Raw genomic sequence first — 18,441 nt, forward strand, 5'->3', positions numbered from 1 at the left:
TCGCGTACACAAATACGTCACGGCCCTTTCGCGCAGCCGACCCCGCCCACGTCCAGGAGGTACTATTTGCGGTGGAAAAGCACCCGTGCTGCTACCGTGTCGAGTCGTGTCGTGTCGAGTCGTGTCGAGTCGAGCTACATGTGCGGTGGAAAAGCGGCAGACTAGTAAAGTAGTGTAGTTACCGATATTTTTAGTGTAATGCGTTACTTTACTTCGTTACCCCAAAAAGTAATATCGTGACTTTAATCCGATACTTTGTCACTCGTTACCCAACACTCAAACAAAATCTACACGAAACATTCACGTGTACCAGGTCTCTTGCCAAGCAGAAGCACCTCCAAACCGCAATACATCCTAGGAAATTAAATGAAAATGTAATATGTATAGTATATATAAATGCATTTAACATGTATAATCAATAAAAAACAAAGTATCACACAAGTATTAAGATATTCATTATACATAACAATTTGTGTTTGTATTCCTGGTTGTCTATTTGGTGAAAGCCCAACTTGGATCCTCTGCTGAATATGAGACTGCCAAACAACTCAATGACAGAAATTACTCAATTTTTGCTAACTTTTATTGAACGTTGTTATTTGAAATCATTGAACATAACATACTTTAATAAAGCGGTCACACCATGATGACTCCTGTAAAAAGTAAAAAGTAAAAAGTAAGTAAAAAGTAAGACCAGCGCCGTCTTCTATATCTTGAACGCCATCTAATAACGACCTGGAAGTGCAGACCTCTGTCCTTCTGTACTCTGAACGAGTAGAGTACACATCGTCCTTTTCTTTTGGCGCTAAACAATCTTCAACCTCATCTTCTTCTTCACACACTCAAAACGATACAAAAAATGATTGAACAACGTAGATGAGGCTCCTCCATATTCCGGTGAAACCAATGAAGAGACGGTTGTTTGTGGGCGGGCTAGAGTCATTTCGGGGAGTTGCCAGCAGTAGAGCCTCCTGATTGGCTCCTGGATTGTTCCTCTTGGAGACCCTGATAATACTTCTGTAAGAGGAGGAGTGAGTTTAGTGTGTGCCGCTGAAATACATAAGTCATGTATTTACAGCTTGGTGGATCACGGGGAATGTGTTAACCCAGCAATTGGAAGTGATTGTCCCATCAACATCCTCACTGAACAGACAGCGATTCATTGTTTCGCTTTCTTACGACAAATTAATTGTCAATCACTTTAGATAAAAGCATCTACTTAATGTCCTACATTCTAATGTTTATGTAAAATGTACAGCTCCAGTGTGCAGAGCCAATGGTAGCGATTCAGCCTTTCCCTCACCAGTATACATAAAACTAGAAAATGCATTTCCTGCGGAGAATGCGGTGAGTGCTGTAGTACAATGTGAGGTTGAAATTAGGTTTTAATAAAGCCACAAAGATAAAGACATAAAGAAATGTTAAGTAAACAATGTAAAAATACACACCATTTAATAAAAAGTAAATGGTTGGAAACCAATAAAGTTGAATGAAATGAATGAAAAGCATTGCTAGAAATGCATAATGCATTGCCCTGCACACTGTGTGCATGTGTGTTTAAGAGAATAGCGAGCCGCTGCGTGATTAAAAGTAGCTCAAGAGTGGGGAAAAAACGCCCAATCTGGCAACACTGCCTGAACTTCCTCCAAAAGTAGCCAAATCTGGCAGGGAAAAACGCCCAATCTTGCAACGTAAATCAATGAGGCAAACTGAAAACGAAGCCGGCATGAAACTAATACTGATTCTGAATAATTTCTAAATGATATTGAAATTCCGGATATTATTGAAGATAGTGTGTACATTTGTTAAATGGTTTGAACGAAGGCAAACGGTTGAAATTTGACCGAGTTACGATGTCTCAAGTAATTTAAGTGTCAGAATGGGCACACGGCTTCAATGGGACCAACTGTAGAATTAGGTGACCGTGCCGTTTTGAAAAACTGCCTCTAGTCGCATCACAAGTGGGCGTGTCCACCAAGATGTACGACGGATAGATGAGCAACGTTTGCTACAGTCCAATGGGAAGGCTTGTAGACTGATCTATCCGTCGTATATCTAGTTGGACACGCCCACTTGTGATGTCAGAAGAGGCAGATTCTCAAAACGTAATGGCTAATAATCATACTCACACCTGTCACCTTTAAAAGGTGTTGAGGGTGAATCTCCAGGCTTCGCTTCGGAGGAGCTCAATCAGCGGCCCGGCCTTTCAAAAAAGACCATCATACCAGCTCTCAGGCTAAGTACTCACAACTTGAGAGGCGGTCGCAGATACAACAGGTCAGAAGAAGGAGTCGGGGAAGAGTAATCCAGACAGGTCAGATCCTACAATACCCACAGGATGTCAGTAGGGTAGCCACTGGGTTATCTGGTCGTGTATGGACTAGGACGCTGCCACAAGGGCCCTTTAGAGACTACCGTCCCTTTAAGAAGGAAACCAGGAAGCAGGGGGAGGTTTTTAAAGGGGACATTATGCAAACAGCACTTCTCCTGAGATTTGGGGTGTTCTGGGTAGATGGTGCTCCCAAACGCATACAAACTTTGAAGTAAGTCCGTACATGATTTTTTTGAGTGAGATACGCATTTCTGGAAGCAGCCCGCCTCCAGCTACCAAACGAGCGAGTCAGTTTCGGCGCCCCCTCCTACGTAGGAAGGGGGCACATTTGAATATTACCTCCCACTTCCACACTCCCCTCCAATCAGAGCACCGCTAAGATTGTGTGGACCAGCGGACGAGCAGCTCCGGCGGGGGGCACTCGGCGCTAGCCCTGCAGCTAAGCTCCGGGAGTGCAATCCCTTTCTCTGGCCCCGAGCTCACCCCGCCGGAGCTGCCGCCGAAGGGAAGTCGGGAGGAGGAGTCATGGAGTAGAAAGGGATTGTACTCCCGGAGCTGAGCTGCCGGACCGCCGCCGAGCTACCCCAGCCGGAGCTGCTCGTCCGCCGGAGCTGCTTGTCCGCTGGAGCTGCCACCTAGCTTCGGCGCCAGTTCAGCTCCTGGAGTATACCGCCGGAGCTGCCGGACTGCGGCCGGACGGCTTCGACGGCGGCCGGCAGCTCCGGCGCAGGGAGCTCGGAGGCTCGGAGTACAATCATTTTCTTCTCAATGTAATGGTTCATGGACTTCAGAGTCATGGGGGTTGGCTTAGCTCAGGAGGTAGAGCAGTTGTCTTAACCGAAAGGTTGTTAGTTCAATCCCCAGCTCCTCCTAGCTGAGTGTTGATGTGTCCCTGAGCAAGACACTTAACCCTAACTGCCTGACGAGCTGGCTGTTGCCTTGCATGGTTGACTCTGCGGTGTGTGATTCAATGTGTATTAAACGATGTAAGTCGCTTTGGATAAAAGCAACTGCTGAATGCCCTAATTGTAAATTGTAATTGTCAATGCCAAAGTTCCTTCCCCCCCAATTCCTCTCAATCATGGCAGAGATACCCCCCACTAGGAGTATTTAGTTGTGGAAGTACCGGAGACGTCAGACACAGTCTTTATAATTCATAATATCATCCGAGGCGCACATAGCTTTTGGCCGTGATAATAGATAGATTATATGTACCCGTATATAATATTATATAATATAGATATAGAGCTCCAGGAGCCAGCAAATGGCAACAATCCCTTCTCCATGCTGTGGTTCAGTCTGACAGCTCATTGGTCAATGGGCAGCAGCTCATTTGCATCAACGATACAGACACCAGAAACAGCGCATTCTGGAGGGACTGAAACAGAGGGGAATAGCGGTAGCTAGGGATGGGCATTTGAAGAAATTTTCTTGATCGAGCATCGCTAGAGTTATCGATCAATTATCGATTAATCATTAACTTTTTTCTATGTTTTTTTTCTAATGTTTTTATCAATGAAATCTTTATTCCAACAATAATGTATGGGCCAAAATTAATACAATACAGTTAACTTGAAGACCTACAACTGTTTAACAGTTTTAAAATAATAAATACAGGCATTATAGGTTATAGGCCTATGCGGCGCTCGTAAAGTCCGAACAATGCGCCTACAGGCGCTCTTAAAGGTTTGGAAACGATTCAACAAGACTAAATCTGTAGCCTATTCCAATTACAATAAGTAGCGAACTTATCGGACAACAATAATCAAACAAAGGCAGTGGGCATTAAACTGTATAACTGTTATGAAAAAAAAGGGGGGGGAAAGGCCGACATATAATGCCTGCAGCCGGCGCGCGGAAAAGGCTCGCAACAAAAAGATGAGCCACCCATTTACAAACAATTGCATGAACTAGTCTATCTAAAAGCAATACCTTATTGAACATATATAAGGCTGGACTTGTTGCTAAAATATCACAGTTTTGGCAAAATGTAACGACTCCAAGAGGCACCAAGCGGAGCGAGAGTCAACACATTAAGAAAAGAGCGACTCACATACGGTGGTGACTGTCGTCCATAGCATACAGTAACTCCAGCCTACATATTTTTGTTTAGGAATATAAGCATGTTAACATGCTCGGGGGTCAGACGCGAACGCAGCCTTGTAACTGTCAGTCCAGCAGCAGAAAACACCCGCTCTGACGGGACCGAAGTTGCGGGGATGCAGAGGTATTGTCGCGCTAACTTTGACAGCCTGGGGAACCTTCTTCCATTCACTTTCCACCAGTCGGCAGGGTTATATTCAATTAAATGCTTCAAGACTCACAGTATGCAACACAACGTCCTTTTAATCGATAACAATATAAATTGATCGACGCATTTCTTAACGATCAATTATCGAGCATCGATTAATTATGCCCATCCCTAGCGGTAGCTGATATTTTTTCCCTAAAAGCTATTTCCAGCAAACAGCTTCAAAAACATGTTTTCTGGAACTCAAATACTATGTTTGCTGGTTGGGAAAACACCATAATATGTCTCCTTTAAAGTAGGGAGGTTTTTTTGGGGGGGGGGGGGGGGGGGTATTTGATGAACCAAAAACGACCATAACTTGTTTGCTTCTTGGACATGAATTATTGGGAATATGATGGACACAAGCAATGAGAACTTTTGAGGGTTTGGGTAAGTGACTTTAAGCACATTATCGAGCAATGGGGTCCCCCCCCCTATGGATGATGCACTAAATAGTGGAACTGATGTTTTCTGGCTCCATTATGTGTGTATGTACATGTGTATGTGTGCGTGTACGGGTGTGCCTGCCTTCAGGTTGTTGTAGTGACCCAAGCGGCTGCAGTGGAGTGTCCTGGCGCTGGTCTCGTTTTTGTAGAACACAGAACACAGATTACAGTAGAACCCAGGAACCACATGCTCCGACCCTAGAGACGCACGGATCAAGAGATGGGGGAAAATAATAACATTACCTCAAACATGTACACATGTCATTGTCATGGATATAATGTGTGTGTCTCTCCTCTCACCAAGGGGGTTGTTGGGGGTGAACGCGGGCAGGGTGTAGTCATGGGCAACGGAGGGAGAGTGAGAGCGGACTCTCTTAGGCTCCGCCTCTTCCTCCAACCTCCGCGCTTTACTGGACGCTACAGACAGACAGACAGAAAGACAGACGGTAAAGGCTTGGTAGGAAATGACGACATAATGTCTATCTTAACTTTAGAATTGCCATTAAACTCCTTGTGATAAGCACAAACCCTTACATTTTGGGCCAAATCTTTCAGACGCCTTCATTGTGAAGGCACAATATTAGGTACTTTATTCAGAAGAGAGAGATGTACCTTTCCTCAGAAGCCTTGTCTCCTCAGACCCCGTCTCTTCACCATCCCGGGCGGGGCTTTCTGCCATTGGCTCTGCTCCTTTGACGCTCAAAACAGCCCTGGGCTCGCCGGCCAATAGGGAGGTAGCATGGGCCGGGATGGGCGGGGATTCCTCCCCCGAGGGTTTAGCCGTTGCTGGTTGTTGTTGTTGTTGTTGCTGCTGTTCTCTCCTGGTGCATTTCCTCTCTGGAAAAAAAAAGCAGGAGCCAGGTTGGAAGATAAGTGTGAGTGAGTGAGTGAGTGAGTGAGTGAGTGAGTGAGTGAGTGAGTGAGTGAGTGAGTGAGTGAGTGAGTGAGTGAGTGAGTGAGTGAGTGAGTGAGTGAGTGAGTGAGTGAGTGAGTGAGTGAGTGAGTGAGTGAGTGAGTGAGTGAGTGAGTGAGTGAGTGAGTGAGTGAGTGAGTGAGTGAGTGAGTGAGTGAGTGAGTGAGTGAGGTTTACCTGTAGCCTGTCTACCTCTTTTGCTGCGTGGCTGTGTCTCCTCCTCCTCCTCGTATCCCACCTCGTCCAAGGTCACGAAGCTCACACACTCCTCTGTGGGACACGCGCTCAAAGGTCACAACCTCCACACACGGCAGCACTATCCTCCATCACAATCAGCCAATCAAATCCTCTGAAGTGGAATGGGCCAAGAACTGAAACACTCACCTGCTTGCTCCTCGCTTTGTTTACATTCACCAACGATGGAGGAAGACGCTTGCTCTTCATCACAGACCGTCTGTTCGAGGGATATAGGGGGAGTGGAGGACAGAATAAGAGCCTGTTATACAATCCCTATCATCCTGAATACAAACTTTTTATCTGCATATAAGTCCACTTTTTTCTCACCTCAGTATTCAACCTGGCCTCTGATTGGTCGTCTGGAAGGGGCTCTGAATGTGTTGGCTCCTCCCCTTCCTGTTCCTCCTCAACAATCTCGTCCAGAGTGACCAACGCCTGCAGTTCTTCTTCTGTGATCCCCTCCCCTCTTCTTCCACTCTCTGCCTCTCCTCCATGACCAACCTCTTCCTCATCCACCTCCTCCTCCCCAACCTCATCTAGGGTCACCAGCCCCTCCATTCCTTCTCCCAGCTTCCTCTCCTCCTCCTCTCTCCGCCTCTCCTCGACTGTCTGCCTCTTCCTCAGCTCTTCCTCCTCAACTGAATCGTCGGGGTAGTCCTCCTCTTCCTCACTGACCTCATCCAGACTCACCAGAGCGTTCTCCTCCTGCTCCTGGCTCTCCTTCCTTCTGTCCATCGCCTTCTTTGCTCCCACACCCTCGTTTACTTTGGGCGTTACGGTTTGCTCTGTGGTTTTCATCTTCTTTGCCGCTTTGTCTTCTGTTGCGGAGTCGCTCCCCGCGACCTTACGACCTCTCTCCCCCCTCCTAGGCTCTAACCCTGGCGGCTGTTCCTCCACTGGAGCCGGTTCCTCCTCGCCCCCCACTGAGTCCACCACCTGGTACAGAGGCTCCTCCCCCTGGGTGGAGTAAGCAGGCCTTCTGGGGGCTCTGGTCACGGCCGGTGCTGGGTCCCTCCGTTGGCTCCTTCTCCTTGGACCGGGGGGGTCGACGTGCTCCTCCTCATGGGGGTCGTCTTCGGTGGAGTCCACCACCTGGTACACCTCCTCCTCCATCACCCTCTGATGACCTTCTTTGGCGGCCATTTTGGAGGTCCCAGAGACCGCCACCTCCTCTTTCCTCCCTCGTCCACTCCTTCTCTTTCCGGCAGCAGGCTGCTCGTCACCTTGTGGCTCCTCCATGACTTGACGGGCCACCTCCTGTTCCTTCTTGACTTGCTCCTGCTTGCCGTGCGTTCCTTCAGGAGTGTCGTCAGGTACTACCTTTCCATCTTTTTCAGGCGTTGGGTCATTGTTCGCTAGCCCCCGTCGGGGTCGTCCTGGTTGTTCTGGCGCTGGCGCGTCTTCCAACACGTCGCCCCCGATGGAATCCAACACCTCAAACACGGTTTCCTCTAGACTCCGCTTGCACTCCTTCCTCGTAGGGGTTTTGGCCTTCCTTCCTCTGCCCCTAGTGCCCCTCGTCACGGGTGGCCCCTCCTTCACCTCCAGCTCCTCGTCCTCCACAGAGTCCAGTACCTGGTATGTAGCCACCTCCTCCAAACTGACCCCTTCGTCGGAGACCCTTGGTTTGGCGTTGCTTGGGGTCACTATGTTGGCCATTTGGCTTTCTTCTGCACCATCCACTTTGCCCCTCGTCTTCTCTTCTGGGGCCTCCTGGGGTTTGGTCTCTGTCCTGGTTGGACCGGCCTGGTTTTCCAACGGTTCCTCTGGCTTCTTGCCGGACTCCTCTGCTACCGGGGCAGTGGGCTGCTCCTTCTTCACCCGGACGTTCTTGGCCGTCAGTTTGGTTGGCCTTCCCCTCTTCCTCCTGGTGGGGAGCTGGACTCCCTCGATCACCCCACCTTCCACAGAGTCCGTCACCTGGTATTCTACCTCTTCTTCCTTTGGATGGGGGTGACCTTGGGGGAGGGGGGCCCCGGAGGAAGGGCTCTCACCTCCCCGGGGGGAGGAGGCGGCTTCCACTTCTACAGAGACGGCCTTCTCCACTGGTAGCTCCTCCCCAGGGCTTTCCCTCTTCATGGAGGGGGTGGAGTGCCTGGTGGAGCGTCTGGTGGACAGCGGCGTGGTCGCTGGACTGGGGTGACCTCTCTTAGATCGTCGCTGTTCCATCTCAGGAGCCCCCGCCTCTACAGCGGGCCCCTTGTTGTCCGCCGCTTCAGTGGGGGCCTCGTTGCTCTGCTCCTTGTTACCCTGCTCCTCCTCTGGGGGTTCCTTGATGTTCTTCTCCACTTTGGTGTTCTGCTCCTCCTTGATGCTCTGCTCCCTGGAGTTCTGCCCCTTCTCGGTTGGCTCCTTTTTCTTAATCTCCTCCTCTGTTGGATCATTATTACCCTGTTCCTGCTCTTTTGGATCCTTTCTACCCTGCTCGACCTCTGTGGGTTCCTTATTTCTCTGCTCCTCCTCTTTGAGCTCCTTGCTGTTCTTCTCCTTGTTGGTCTGCACCTCCTTGCCTCTCTGCTCCTCCTTGTTGCTCTGCTCATTGGTCTTCTGCTCTTCTTGGGTTTCCTTGGTCTTCTGCTCCTCCTCTGGGGTTTCCTTGGTCTTCTGCTCCACCTCTTGGGTTTCCTTGGTCTTCTGCTCCTCCTCTGGGGTTTCCTTGGTCTTCTGCTCCTCCTCTGGGGTTTCCTTGGTCTTCTGCTCCTCTTGGGTTTCCTTGGTCTTCTGCTCCTCCTCTTTGGGAGGAGATCCTTCAACACAGTCCATGAGCCTGTTGGTGTCTCCTTCCTCAGTCGATGCACCGTTGAGTAAAGCATCAGCTGCCTCCGAAACTACCGATGGGGTTTCTTCATTCACAGAAGGCATTTGTTCTTCTACAATTGTCACCTTCCCCTCTTCCAAAATGGTCTCTTCGTGCTCTGGGACCTCCTGGAATGGCTCAGCTTCATCAGCGACTTTGGCCAACATTTCCTCCTCTTGGGGTTCAGAGGTCTGGCTCTCAGGGTCAGGGAGCCCTGGTGTCTCAGGCTGGACCGGGGTTTTGTGAGGCGTCTCCTCGTCACACTCTGGCCTCGAATGGAGCATCTGGTCGCTTGTCTTTTCATCACCCAGCTGCTCTTGTGTTTCATCGACCTCTACTCTGTTCTCCTTCGTGTCTCCGCTGGGAGAGACGACCACATCCTTTCCTGTGAGGGTTAACTCTTGCTGGGCCTTTCTCTTCCCCTCTTCCTCCAGACATGGATCAGTGTGTAAGACATCCTTTCCCGTCAGTGATGCTGCACTTTTAAGAGAGGTCTCTGCTGCCATCATGTGGCCAGGCCTCGCCATGTCATCTTCACATACCATGGCTGCTACACTTAGTACCTCCTTCCTTGTGATTGGTGGACAGGCAGGAAGAGACTCCGCCTCCTCCGTGGTAGTGATGCGTGACCCTTCCTGGCTGGTAGGCGATGGAGTGTGTGTCGTGTCAACAGCCTCAGGCACCTGGACAGGAGATTCTTCACACTTCTGTTGTGTGTTCTGTTCAGAAGAGGAAGGGACTACTCCGGCCGGAGGCGGGAGAGAAGAAGAAGTAGGAGAAGGAGAAGAGGAGGACATGGGGAGATCTGAAGAGGATGAGGAGGACTTGGGGAGATGTAAGGAGGACACTGTGGCTCCAGACAAGGATGAGGAGTGGGCAATCGTTGAAGAGGAGGTGGTCTTGTCGAGGTCCATTGAGACCTGCTGGTTCCAAAGAGAGGAAAGATTCTGAGCCCTGACTAGGGATGGCATTCGTTAAGATTTTAACGATTTAATCAAAGAAACTGAATTATCTCTTTATAATTTTGCTATAATCGTGACATCTGCAGACGATTTATATAACTAGCGCAATGTAATAACTAGCCTAAATTAATAGAAAGTGTATTTGCTTAATTTCTCCAGTACCGATAGCAGCACCAAGTCAGTTGAGTTTATCGATACTGTGGCCTTAGAACCAACACCTCAACACAGCCCCTATGCTGGAGACAAGAGAGCTAGGACGAAACCGTACCTCTCTCTGGCTTCCTTCCTGTCCACCTCGTCTCACTTCCTGTTCGACTCTGGCCTGGCGATGCTGGTGGATGGCCGTAGCAAAGAAGAGGTACATCTCCTGACTCAGGGCTGGAGGCTGGGGGCCGGAGCCCGGGGGCCAGTCCTGGTCGTGGGCTGAGGCGCCGAGTTCTGCAGGGGCCACGGGGGTTAGGAGAGCAGGACCTGAGGGGCCAGGCGCTGAGGGGCCGGGCGCTGAGGGGCCAGGCGCTGAGGGGCCAGGACCTGAGGGGCCAGGACCTGAGGGGCCAGGACCTGAGGGGCCAGGACCTGAGGGGCCAGGCGCTGAGGGGTCAGGCGCTGAGGGGCCAGGCGCTGAGGGGCCAGGCGCTGAGGGGCCAGGACCTGAGGGGCCAGGACCTGAGGGGCCAGGACCTGAGGGGCCAGGCGCTGAGGGGCCAGGACCTGAGGGGCCAGGCGCTGAGGGGCCAGGACCTGAGGGGCCAGGACCTGAGGGGCCAGGACCTGAGGGGCCAGGACCTGAGGGGTCAGGCGCTGAGGGGTGAGGCGCTGAGGGGTCAGGCGCTGAGGGGTCAGGCGCTGAGGGGTCCGGTGGCGATTGGCCAGACTTTGCATGCTGGGGACTGTTGATCACCGTCCTGACATCTATTTTCTGAATGCTTGACGTGAAATCGCTTAGCCTGAAATAACAAAATGGTATCGTTAGATCAGCTTTCAGTGACTGCAAAAGTCTGCAACCCGAAAGATGTTGACAACGTTTCTAATCGATAAGGAGACTAAGAGACTCACGATTTCCACACTTTGTCTACAACCTCCCGATTGGTCCTGTAGGAGAGACAATTTATTTATTTAATATACAGACACACTCACACTCACTTATAAAAATTAAATCTTATGTCGGTGTGCAAAGATGGGGGCAAGGAATGAAAACACATACCCATATTGAACTGGAGTCCTCCTCTTTTTAGCATTGAGCCTATTCAACAAATTTTTCCTAAAGGTAATATCCGGTCTTCCATTAACGATCTGGAAAACCACCTAGAGAAAGAGAGCATGTATTTGTTGTCATTGTAGGTAACGTCTCATACCCATTTACCTACCCAACACCAACTAATCTACCTCCTAAAGTGATGTAATATGCTAAATGTGTACGTATATATAGATATAGATATAGATATAGATATAAATATAAATATAGATAGATATAGATATAGATATAGATATAGATAGATATATAGAGTAGGGCTGTAACGATACGCGTATCGAAACCGAAATCGCGACACTCAAAGCCACGAACCTGTCTTGCGGTCAGAGTAGGCAGAAGCGCGATATGCCCTTTCTAACTCTCGGGTCAAATTGTCCGATTGAAATTTGCTAATAATTTGTCTAAATAATAGTCTGCTGACAGCGCCCCCTCCTATCGATGCCGTAGGTATGTGACGAGATGCCCTCTCTGTGATGACAGCTCTCCGTGGCTACGGAGGATTGCATTTCTCCACAGCCGTCGAAGTCCTCATATGCGATATGAACGACATTTATCCAGAGTGGGCCAAGCGCGAAAATTGCCTGTGTGATCCTGTCTCTATTGTTTTGTGTGATTTGACTGGCAGTTTGTCTGCTTATGGGTCGGAATGAAGCGGCCACCGATTATTGACAGGATGGGTGCTTTATTCTACCGGACTTGTTCGCTTCTTCACTAGACAAACGCGCTGCCACTCACTCGCTGACGTCACACACACGCACACTGCCATTCTCGCGCACACACATATATGCAACTCACTATTCCTCGTTATTGCGACGTTCATGTTAGACGTTCATGTTTTTCCCCATCTATTGAAAGTTAGGCTATTAAACATGTTGCGTTCTATACGGCCTGATTTTGTCATTATTTAAGCTACATAGCCTAATAAGAAGCGCTAATAAGGATATTCGACTAAACCAACCAAACAGTTGAGGGTTTTTGCCTACCAGCAAAAAGCATCCCTCAACTGCAATCTTTGGTTATTTCTTTATTAATTTAGCTATACTTTAATATTATTCTTTCTGTTCATATTCTGTTCAGTGTTCCAAATTATTTGTTATTAAATGTTACATAAAGTTAATTGGTATATAAGTGTTGTTTAAATAAAATGCTTTTTAAATTTAAAAAAATCGTGGGATGCATCGAACCGTGGGTCAAAAATCGTGATACAAACCGAATCGTGAGTTTGTGTATCGTTACAGCCCTAGTATATAGGCATAAATTAAAATGATGAGACATATTGTATACCACTGGGAGGGGCTAGAACACAAGGAAACCGCCCAACTATGATCTTCTTTTGCCAACATCTCTGTGTGCCTTTGCTTCAGATCAGGGCCGCCAAATAACGGATCAACGACAAGGTTGTGTCCTTCCTCCACACGACACGTACTCTTTATGTCGAAGTTGTGCCTTTTAGAAGCCCTGCTCTTATGTGACACAATATTCCACCAGGTGTGAGTGTGATTAGCCGTTACAAGCCGTTTTGAAAATCTACCTCTTACCTAGAGGACTGTAGCAAACATTGCTCATCTTTCCGTCATACATATAGGTGGACATCAGTGTTGTTTTCGTCAGGCAAGACGAAAACGAAAATGACGTCGTCAGACCCCTTTTTTCCATGACGAAAATGAGACTAAGACGAACGTCACCAAAGCCATATAAAGACTAAAATGTGACGAAAAATGTAGACATTTTCGTCAGACGAGAACTAGACGAGACTAAATTGTTAGTGAGTGGACGAACAAAAGTTTCAAAACATGCTTTTTTCCCGCCAACTATAATATGCGGAAAAGAAATGGAGAAATGGAGCCAGCTGCTTGTCCTAACAGTCACGCCCCCATCACACACTAAAAGCCTCGCTCGCGCGCAGCTGCGCCTGCACGCACACGGCACACACGAGTGTGCCGTGTGCGACGAGTGCGACAGTCCGACGAGTTTTCGTCGGACTAAAACTAGACTAAAACCTTTTGAGTTTTCGTCAGACTAAAACTAGACTAAAACTTTCAAAGATAGAAATGACTAAAATGGGACTAAAACTAAGAAGCATTTCGTCAAAAAGACTAAGACTAAAACTAAATCTAAAATGCCTGCCAAAAACAACACTGGTGGACATGCCCACTTGTGATGTCAGAAGAGGCCGATATTCAAAACTGCTTGTAACGGCTAATCACAGTCACACCAGATGGTATAATAGGTCACCTTTAAAATGTTTTGGTTTTCAAATCCCTATAATCCCCCGCCACCGAGACGATCTTTGGGGCGAAACCTGGAGTGGGTCGTAAACAGAGACTGATCACCTCTCAGGTGAACACACACTTCACTGATGAGCGTGCATCCTTTTGTCTCCTTTTGGAAGGAGGAATTTTGCTCTACACAGGTTGAACGTTTTGGCCGAAATTCATACTGTAGGTCAGATTCATACCGTAGTTTATTCTACCGTCCGCCTACCGTTCCCCCAACCCTTCTACCCGTCCAGTAGGACCACAGCGAGACGTACCCGGTTGGCGAGGACTAGGCAGCTGACCCAGCTGTTGGGGCTTGTTCTTTTCAAGATGTCTTTAAAGATGAACCTCAGCTCTTCTCTGTTGCAGTAATCCATCTCCTTCAGTATCAGCTGGTCCAGGTGACCAGCCTTGTTACACGCCTGTAGCACAACACGGACTGCTTTACTACCACACAGACTGCTATCCCAACCCAGACTGCTACAGCCCAACACAGACTGTTATCCAACACAGACTGCTATATTACAACATACTGTTCAAAGCATATACTGCTGTATCACAACACAGATTGTTAGATAGGAAAACAAACGCATACACACATAACGGTATACAAGTCTAGAAGATGGAAGATAATAAAAAAACGTACAACATTGGTCCATCCCAGCAGTCTGTTGTACAATTGCAGCTGCAAAGAGAACATAAATCATCTGTCGATTAGATCACATTCATAATCTATCATGACATCACATAAATAACTTGTCATGACTAGGGATGGGTCAGAATATTTGATTATTAGATTATTCGTTCCCTAGCGATGTTGTCAGAATGTTCGATTATTTGATTATTCGTTCCCGAGGGCCTAAGTCGATTTTTAACAATTGGACCGTTACATTTTTTTCCCAATCAAATAAACAAGAATTAACGGACGGAACTAATGTTGCACAGGTGTCCAAGGGCATTATCGCGCTTATACCATGGTCACTTGCCATAGAAAATAAATGAAGACCATTCAATTATAGGGGGATTATTTGTCTATCTGCACGGCGGATGTGCACGCAGAATTATCGGCATAAGAAAATTTGTTTGACCGGTTGCCATGGCTATCTCCGTATGGTTAATTTGCAGTTGCGTTGTTAACTAGAGAAGTTGTCAGCTTACTGTTACATTAAACTGAAATCAGAAAACGCGGTTATAGACCCTATAGTATCTGTGGTATAAAGGCTGGGACGAATTTCAAATTATAAATGCGTACTCTTTATGTATAAGGAATAGACCGTCGATATTCAGCCTTTATACCATAGATTCTATAGGGACTATAGTATATAACCGCGTTTTCGGATTACAGTTAAATGCTTTTTTCACAATTTACAAGCTCTCGTTTTGAGGGCTGAACAGACAATTTGACTGGAACTACTTAGCAGGTAGTTGTTTTGCGTTTAAGATATTAAGTGATTTCTTGCCGATGATCCATGGCTGCCTTTGTGAATGTCGGCACACATCGAATAATCGATTATTCGTTCACACCCCCCACCGATTATTCAACCATGAGTAATTGGAGTGATTCACATCCCTAGTCCTGACATCACACACACTATGTCATGACAGTACATCAGCCAAGAATAATTACAGATTGTATTCTCTGTGTATACCTCTGAGGTGCAGGGCTCAAGATGGTCCAGGAGGAAGTGGAGGGTGAGGTCAGATCCTCCTATAGTGAACGGCTTGTGGAGGAAATCTGAGACAAACTCCTTACACTTCAAAGCGTCGTCAAAGTGGATGAAGGCCTGGAGACAAGAGGAGGAGAAGAAGAAGAAGTGAGGAGGAGACAGGAGGAGGAGATGAGAGGGGGAAAGAGAAGAAGAGGGGGAGTGGAGGTAACATAAGAGAAGGAGATAGGAGGAGACATTAGAGGATGGAAAGGAGGCAAGACGGAAAAAGGATGGCGGACAGGAGGCAAGGACATAATAATAATAAGGACTTGCATGACATCCAAACAGTTTGTGGGTGTGCGTGCGTACCCTTCTCTGCAGAGGTAGTATCACTACAGAGTCGTACACACGGCTGATGTCCTTCTCCACGAAGTAAGGCACCACCTCATCCACGAGGTCCATGTGGCGGTACGTGCCTAACGCCAGCCCTGTCACCATGACTACGCTCTGCCCAGTCAAATGTTTCCCCGCCCACTTCAGGAAAAAGAATCAGTTGAGATAATAAAATAATTAGAGAGAGAATGTCTATAGGTGTTTGCACACTGCCCCAACAGACAACAACATCATCATTCTGAATAAAAGGTCAAATTAGGGCATCCCTAATCGAGAATTATCTTTTAATCGTTGAGATGCATGCCGACAGACAGACGGACCGACTCACCTCAAGGTCTTCTGGTCCGTTCACCGTCCGGTGTGCTGAGAGGTCAGACAATAGCGACGTTAATCATTAATATTAGCAGAAGTCCATACAGCCCGGTTGGCTTTCTTTATCATTATTATGAATCAACACACACACACAAGGCTGGCTTCAATGTTATAACCATAAACAATATTTGACACAGCTTCATTATCAATAAAGGGATGGTTCGCAGTAAATTCACCCTTGGGTCCTCTGCACCATGACATCCAGCCAGATACCCCCTCAGAAGCTTTTATCCCTTGGTCGAACATTGGTGAAGATAGAGTTTTCAGTCGACTTGCTTAGTACTGGCGCTAATGGAACCTGTCCTGTATCTTGTAAATTACCACACTAATAATGCTTGGAATGTTACCACACTTCGTCAGTAGTACATATAGGGTCTGTACTCATAAAACGAGGCATAGTAAAGTTTGTAAGTACACCAAGAGTTTATTAACAATAACAGTGGGGGGGGGGGGGAACGTGCAACGACTGGCCTGCAGGGGGAGGTAGTGGACGGTTGGGAACACACCGGATCGGCTGGGGGGGTTGGACCTGGTTGCGAGCAGGTGCCCGCGATCAGGTCCAATCAGGGAATGTGTATTTATGTGCCTGCTTTGTGTTTCAGTAGAGAGAGATGTTACCTGAGAGAGAGAGAGAGAGAGAGAGAGAGAGAGAGAGAGAGAGAGAGAGAGAGAGAGAGAGAGAGAGAGAGAGAGAGAGAGAGAGAGAGAGAGAGAGAGAGAGAGAGAGAGAGAGAGAGAGAGAGAGAGATGTTACCTGAGAGAGAGAGAGAGAGAGAGAGAGAGAGAGAGAGAGAGAGAGAGAGAGAGAGAGAGAGAGATGTTACCTGAGAGAGAGAGAGAGAGAGAGAGAGAGAGAGAGATGTTACCTGAGAGAGAGAGAGAGAGAGAGAGAGAGAGAGAGAGAGAGAGAGAGAGAGATGTTACCTGAGAGAGAGATGTTACCAGAGAGAGAGAGAGAGAGAGAGATGTTACCAGAGAGAGAGAGAGCGAGAGCGAGAGCGAGAGAAAGAGAGAGAGATCCAGAGACTGTGCTCAACCTCGACGGAACCAGGAAGCGCATGGATCTCGACCCCCCCCCCCCCCACAGCTTCAACTGTCGGCTGCTAACACTACCGCTACGTCGATGCCACTTCCGGGATTAGGGGAAAGCGAGTAACAGTCCTCAGCAAAAGTCAAAAGTAAAAAGGAACAAAACAAAAGCTAGTGAATTTAACACTCCACAGAAATGTATTGACAACAGAAATTGAATTATTTCAGTTGTCAATACATTTCTATGGAGTGCTGAATTCACTAACCCTTCCACTTAAACTAACTTCTGAGGGGAAAAAAGCTTCTGAGGGGTTATTTGGCTGGATGGTGCAAAGGACCTAAGGGTGAATTTACTCCGAACCATCCCTTTAAGATTAAGAAACACGTGATCTTAGTTGTCATTAATAATATTAATCAATGATTTCCCCTCCAACTATCCAATAATTGAATGGTCAGCTTCAGCCTGACCATTACATTAAGACTTTTTTTTGCTTCATATTCTGTTGATTATGTATTAGTTAAGTGTTATTAAGGTAGCCAGCAAAACAGAGCGAAACAAAGTACCTCACACATAACCATGGGTAACAATTTCAATCATTTTCGAGAGGTTTGAATTGCTGGGGTCAAATGGAGCCCGAGGATAAAAAGATGTCACAACATGGAAAGTTAGGGGTCTCACCAGGGGTGTAGAACTGGGGGGACAGGGTGGGATAGAATATGGTCTGGGTGAACAGCGGAATCAAGAACGCATCTTCACGCCCTGCCTTGAAGAGTTCATATACGTCTTGGTCAAGGCCTGGGGACACACACACACACACACACACACACACAGTCGAGGATTGATATCTACAGTGTGGAGACAGTGGTTAGAGTAGAGGATGCTATCTGCAGTGTGAAGACATCAACAAGAGCATGAGGTTTAGGTGGGTTGCTGCTGCATGGTGTCCACTAGGTGGTGCTGTTGTATCACGTACCAGGACGCGAGAAACAGATTCTCCATCTCTTCAACTTTGCCGGCTGAAATTTGGACAGCCAGACACCGAATCGGTCTGCATCCTCCACCGTGACGAATTCTACAAATATCTACAAACGAGCGCACACACAGACACACACACACCAAAATGTTTCAGGTTGCCATTTGTTAAGCAAATTAGGTAGAACAGATCAGGAAGTGCATGTTCGTACCTTGCCAATCAGCGGCAGGTAGAGCCTGACTCCTCCGGTCTGTCTGAGGCCTTCATTGAAGGCCAACATCCAGTAGTTGCCAACAGGAATGTTGCTGATGTACACCAGTCTGTACTCCAATGTAGACTCATCATAAAGCTAGACCACAGGAAGCAGACATTCAACACCTGGGCTGGATTCCAATAGGATTATTTAGAGTGATTTGACTTGTGCCTTCTATCAAAATCGGAAGATGTTTCTTCAATCACCATTGTGCCAAACTTCAAAACCCTTTAAGCGGCTCTACAAGATTCATTGGACAATGAGTGGGTCTTGAGGGTACATCA

General features: G+C 47.6%; 1 protein-coding gene across 16 annotated transcripts in view; it reads right to left on the reverse strand.

Moving 5' to 3' along the window:
• Positions 1–565: 565 nt before the first annotated feature.
• Positions 566–18,441, reverse strand: part of znf638 (zinc finger protein 638) — a 63,658-nt gene continuing 45,782 nt past the window's right edge. For 9 of the 16 annotated variants that reach the window (XM_060035918.1, XM_060035922.1, XM_060035921.1 and 6 more), the window contains 18 exons: positions 18,116–18,253; positions 17,905–18,013; positions 17,610–17,726; positions 15,858–15,892; positions 15,506–15,670; positions 15,137–15,271; positions 14,134–14,172; positions 13,763–13,909; positions 11,182–11,282; positions 11,034–11,069; positions 10,246–10,924; positions 6,546–9,938; positions 6,366–6,435; positions 6,159–6,251; positions 5,681–5,905; positions 5,369–5,485; positions 5,151–5,266; positions 566–1,017 (listed from right to left, as the gene is read on the reverse strand). In XM_060035918.1, coding sequence (XP_059891901.1) covers positions 940–1,017; positions 5,151–5,266; positions 5,369–5,485; positions 5,681–5,905; positions 6,159–6,251; positions 6,366–6,435; positions 6,546–9,938; positions 10,246–10,924; positions 11,034–11,069; positions 11,182–11,282; positions 13,763–13,909; positions 14,134–14,172; positions 15,137–15,271; positions 15,506–15,670; positions 15,858–15,892; positions 17,610–17,726; positions 17,905–18,013; positions 18,116–18,253 — 5,793 coding nt within the window. In that variant the 3' untranslated portion in view covers positions 566–939. The remainder of the gene's footprint in view (positions 1,018–5,150; positions 5,267–5,368; positions 5,486–5,680; positions 5,906–6,158; positions 6,252–6,365; positions 6,436–6,545; positions 9,939–10,245; positions 10,925–11,033; positions 11,070–11,181; positions 11,283–13,762; positions 13,910–14,133; positions 14,173–15,136; positions 15,272–15,505; positions 15,671–15,857; positions 15,893–17,609; positions 17,727–17,904; positions 18,014–18,115; positions 18,254–18,441) is intronic. The other 7 variants (XM_060035930.1, XM_060035924.1, XM_060035929.1 and 4 more) reach the window with 7 other exon arrangements.

Source organism: Gadus macrocephalus, chromosome 17 (assembly GCF_031168955.1).
Source record: "Gadus macrocephalus chromosome 17, ASM3116895v1".
In the NCBI taxonomy this organism is placed as follows: Eukaryota; Metazoa; Chordata; class Actinopteri; order Gadiformes; family Gadidae; genus Gadus; species Gadus macrocephalus.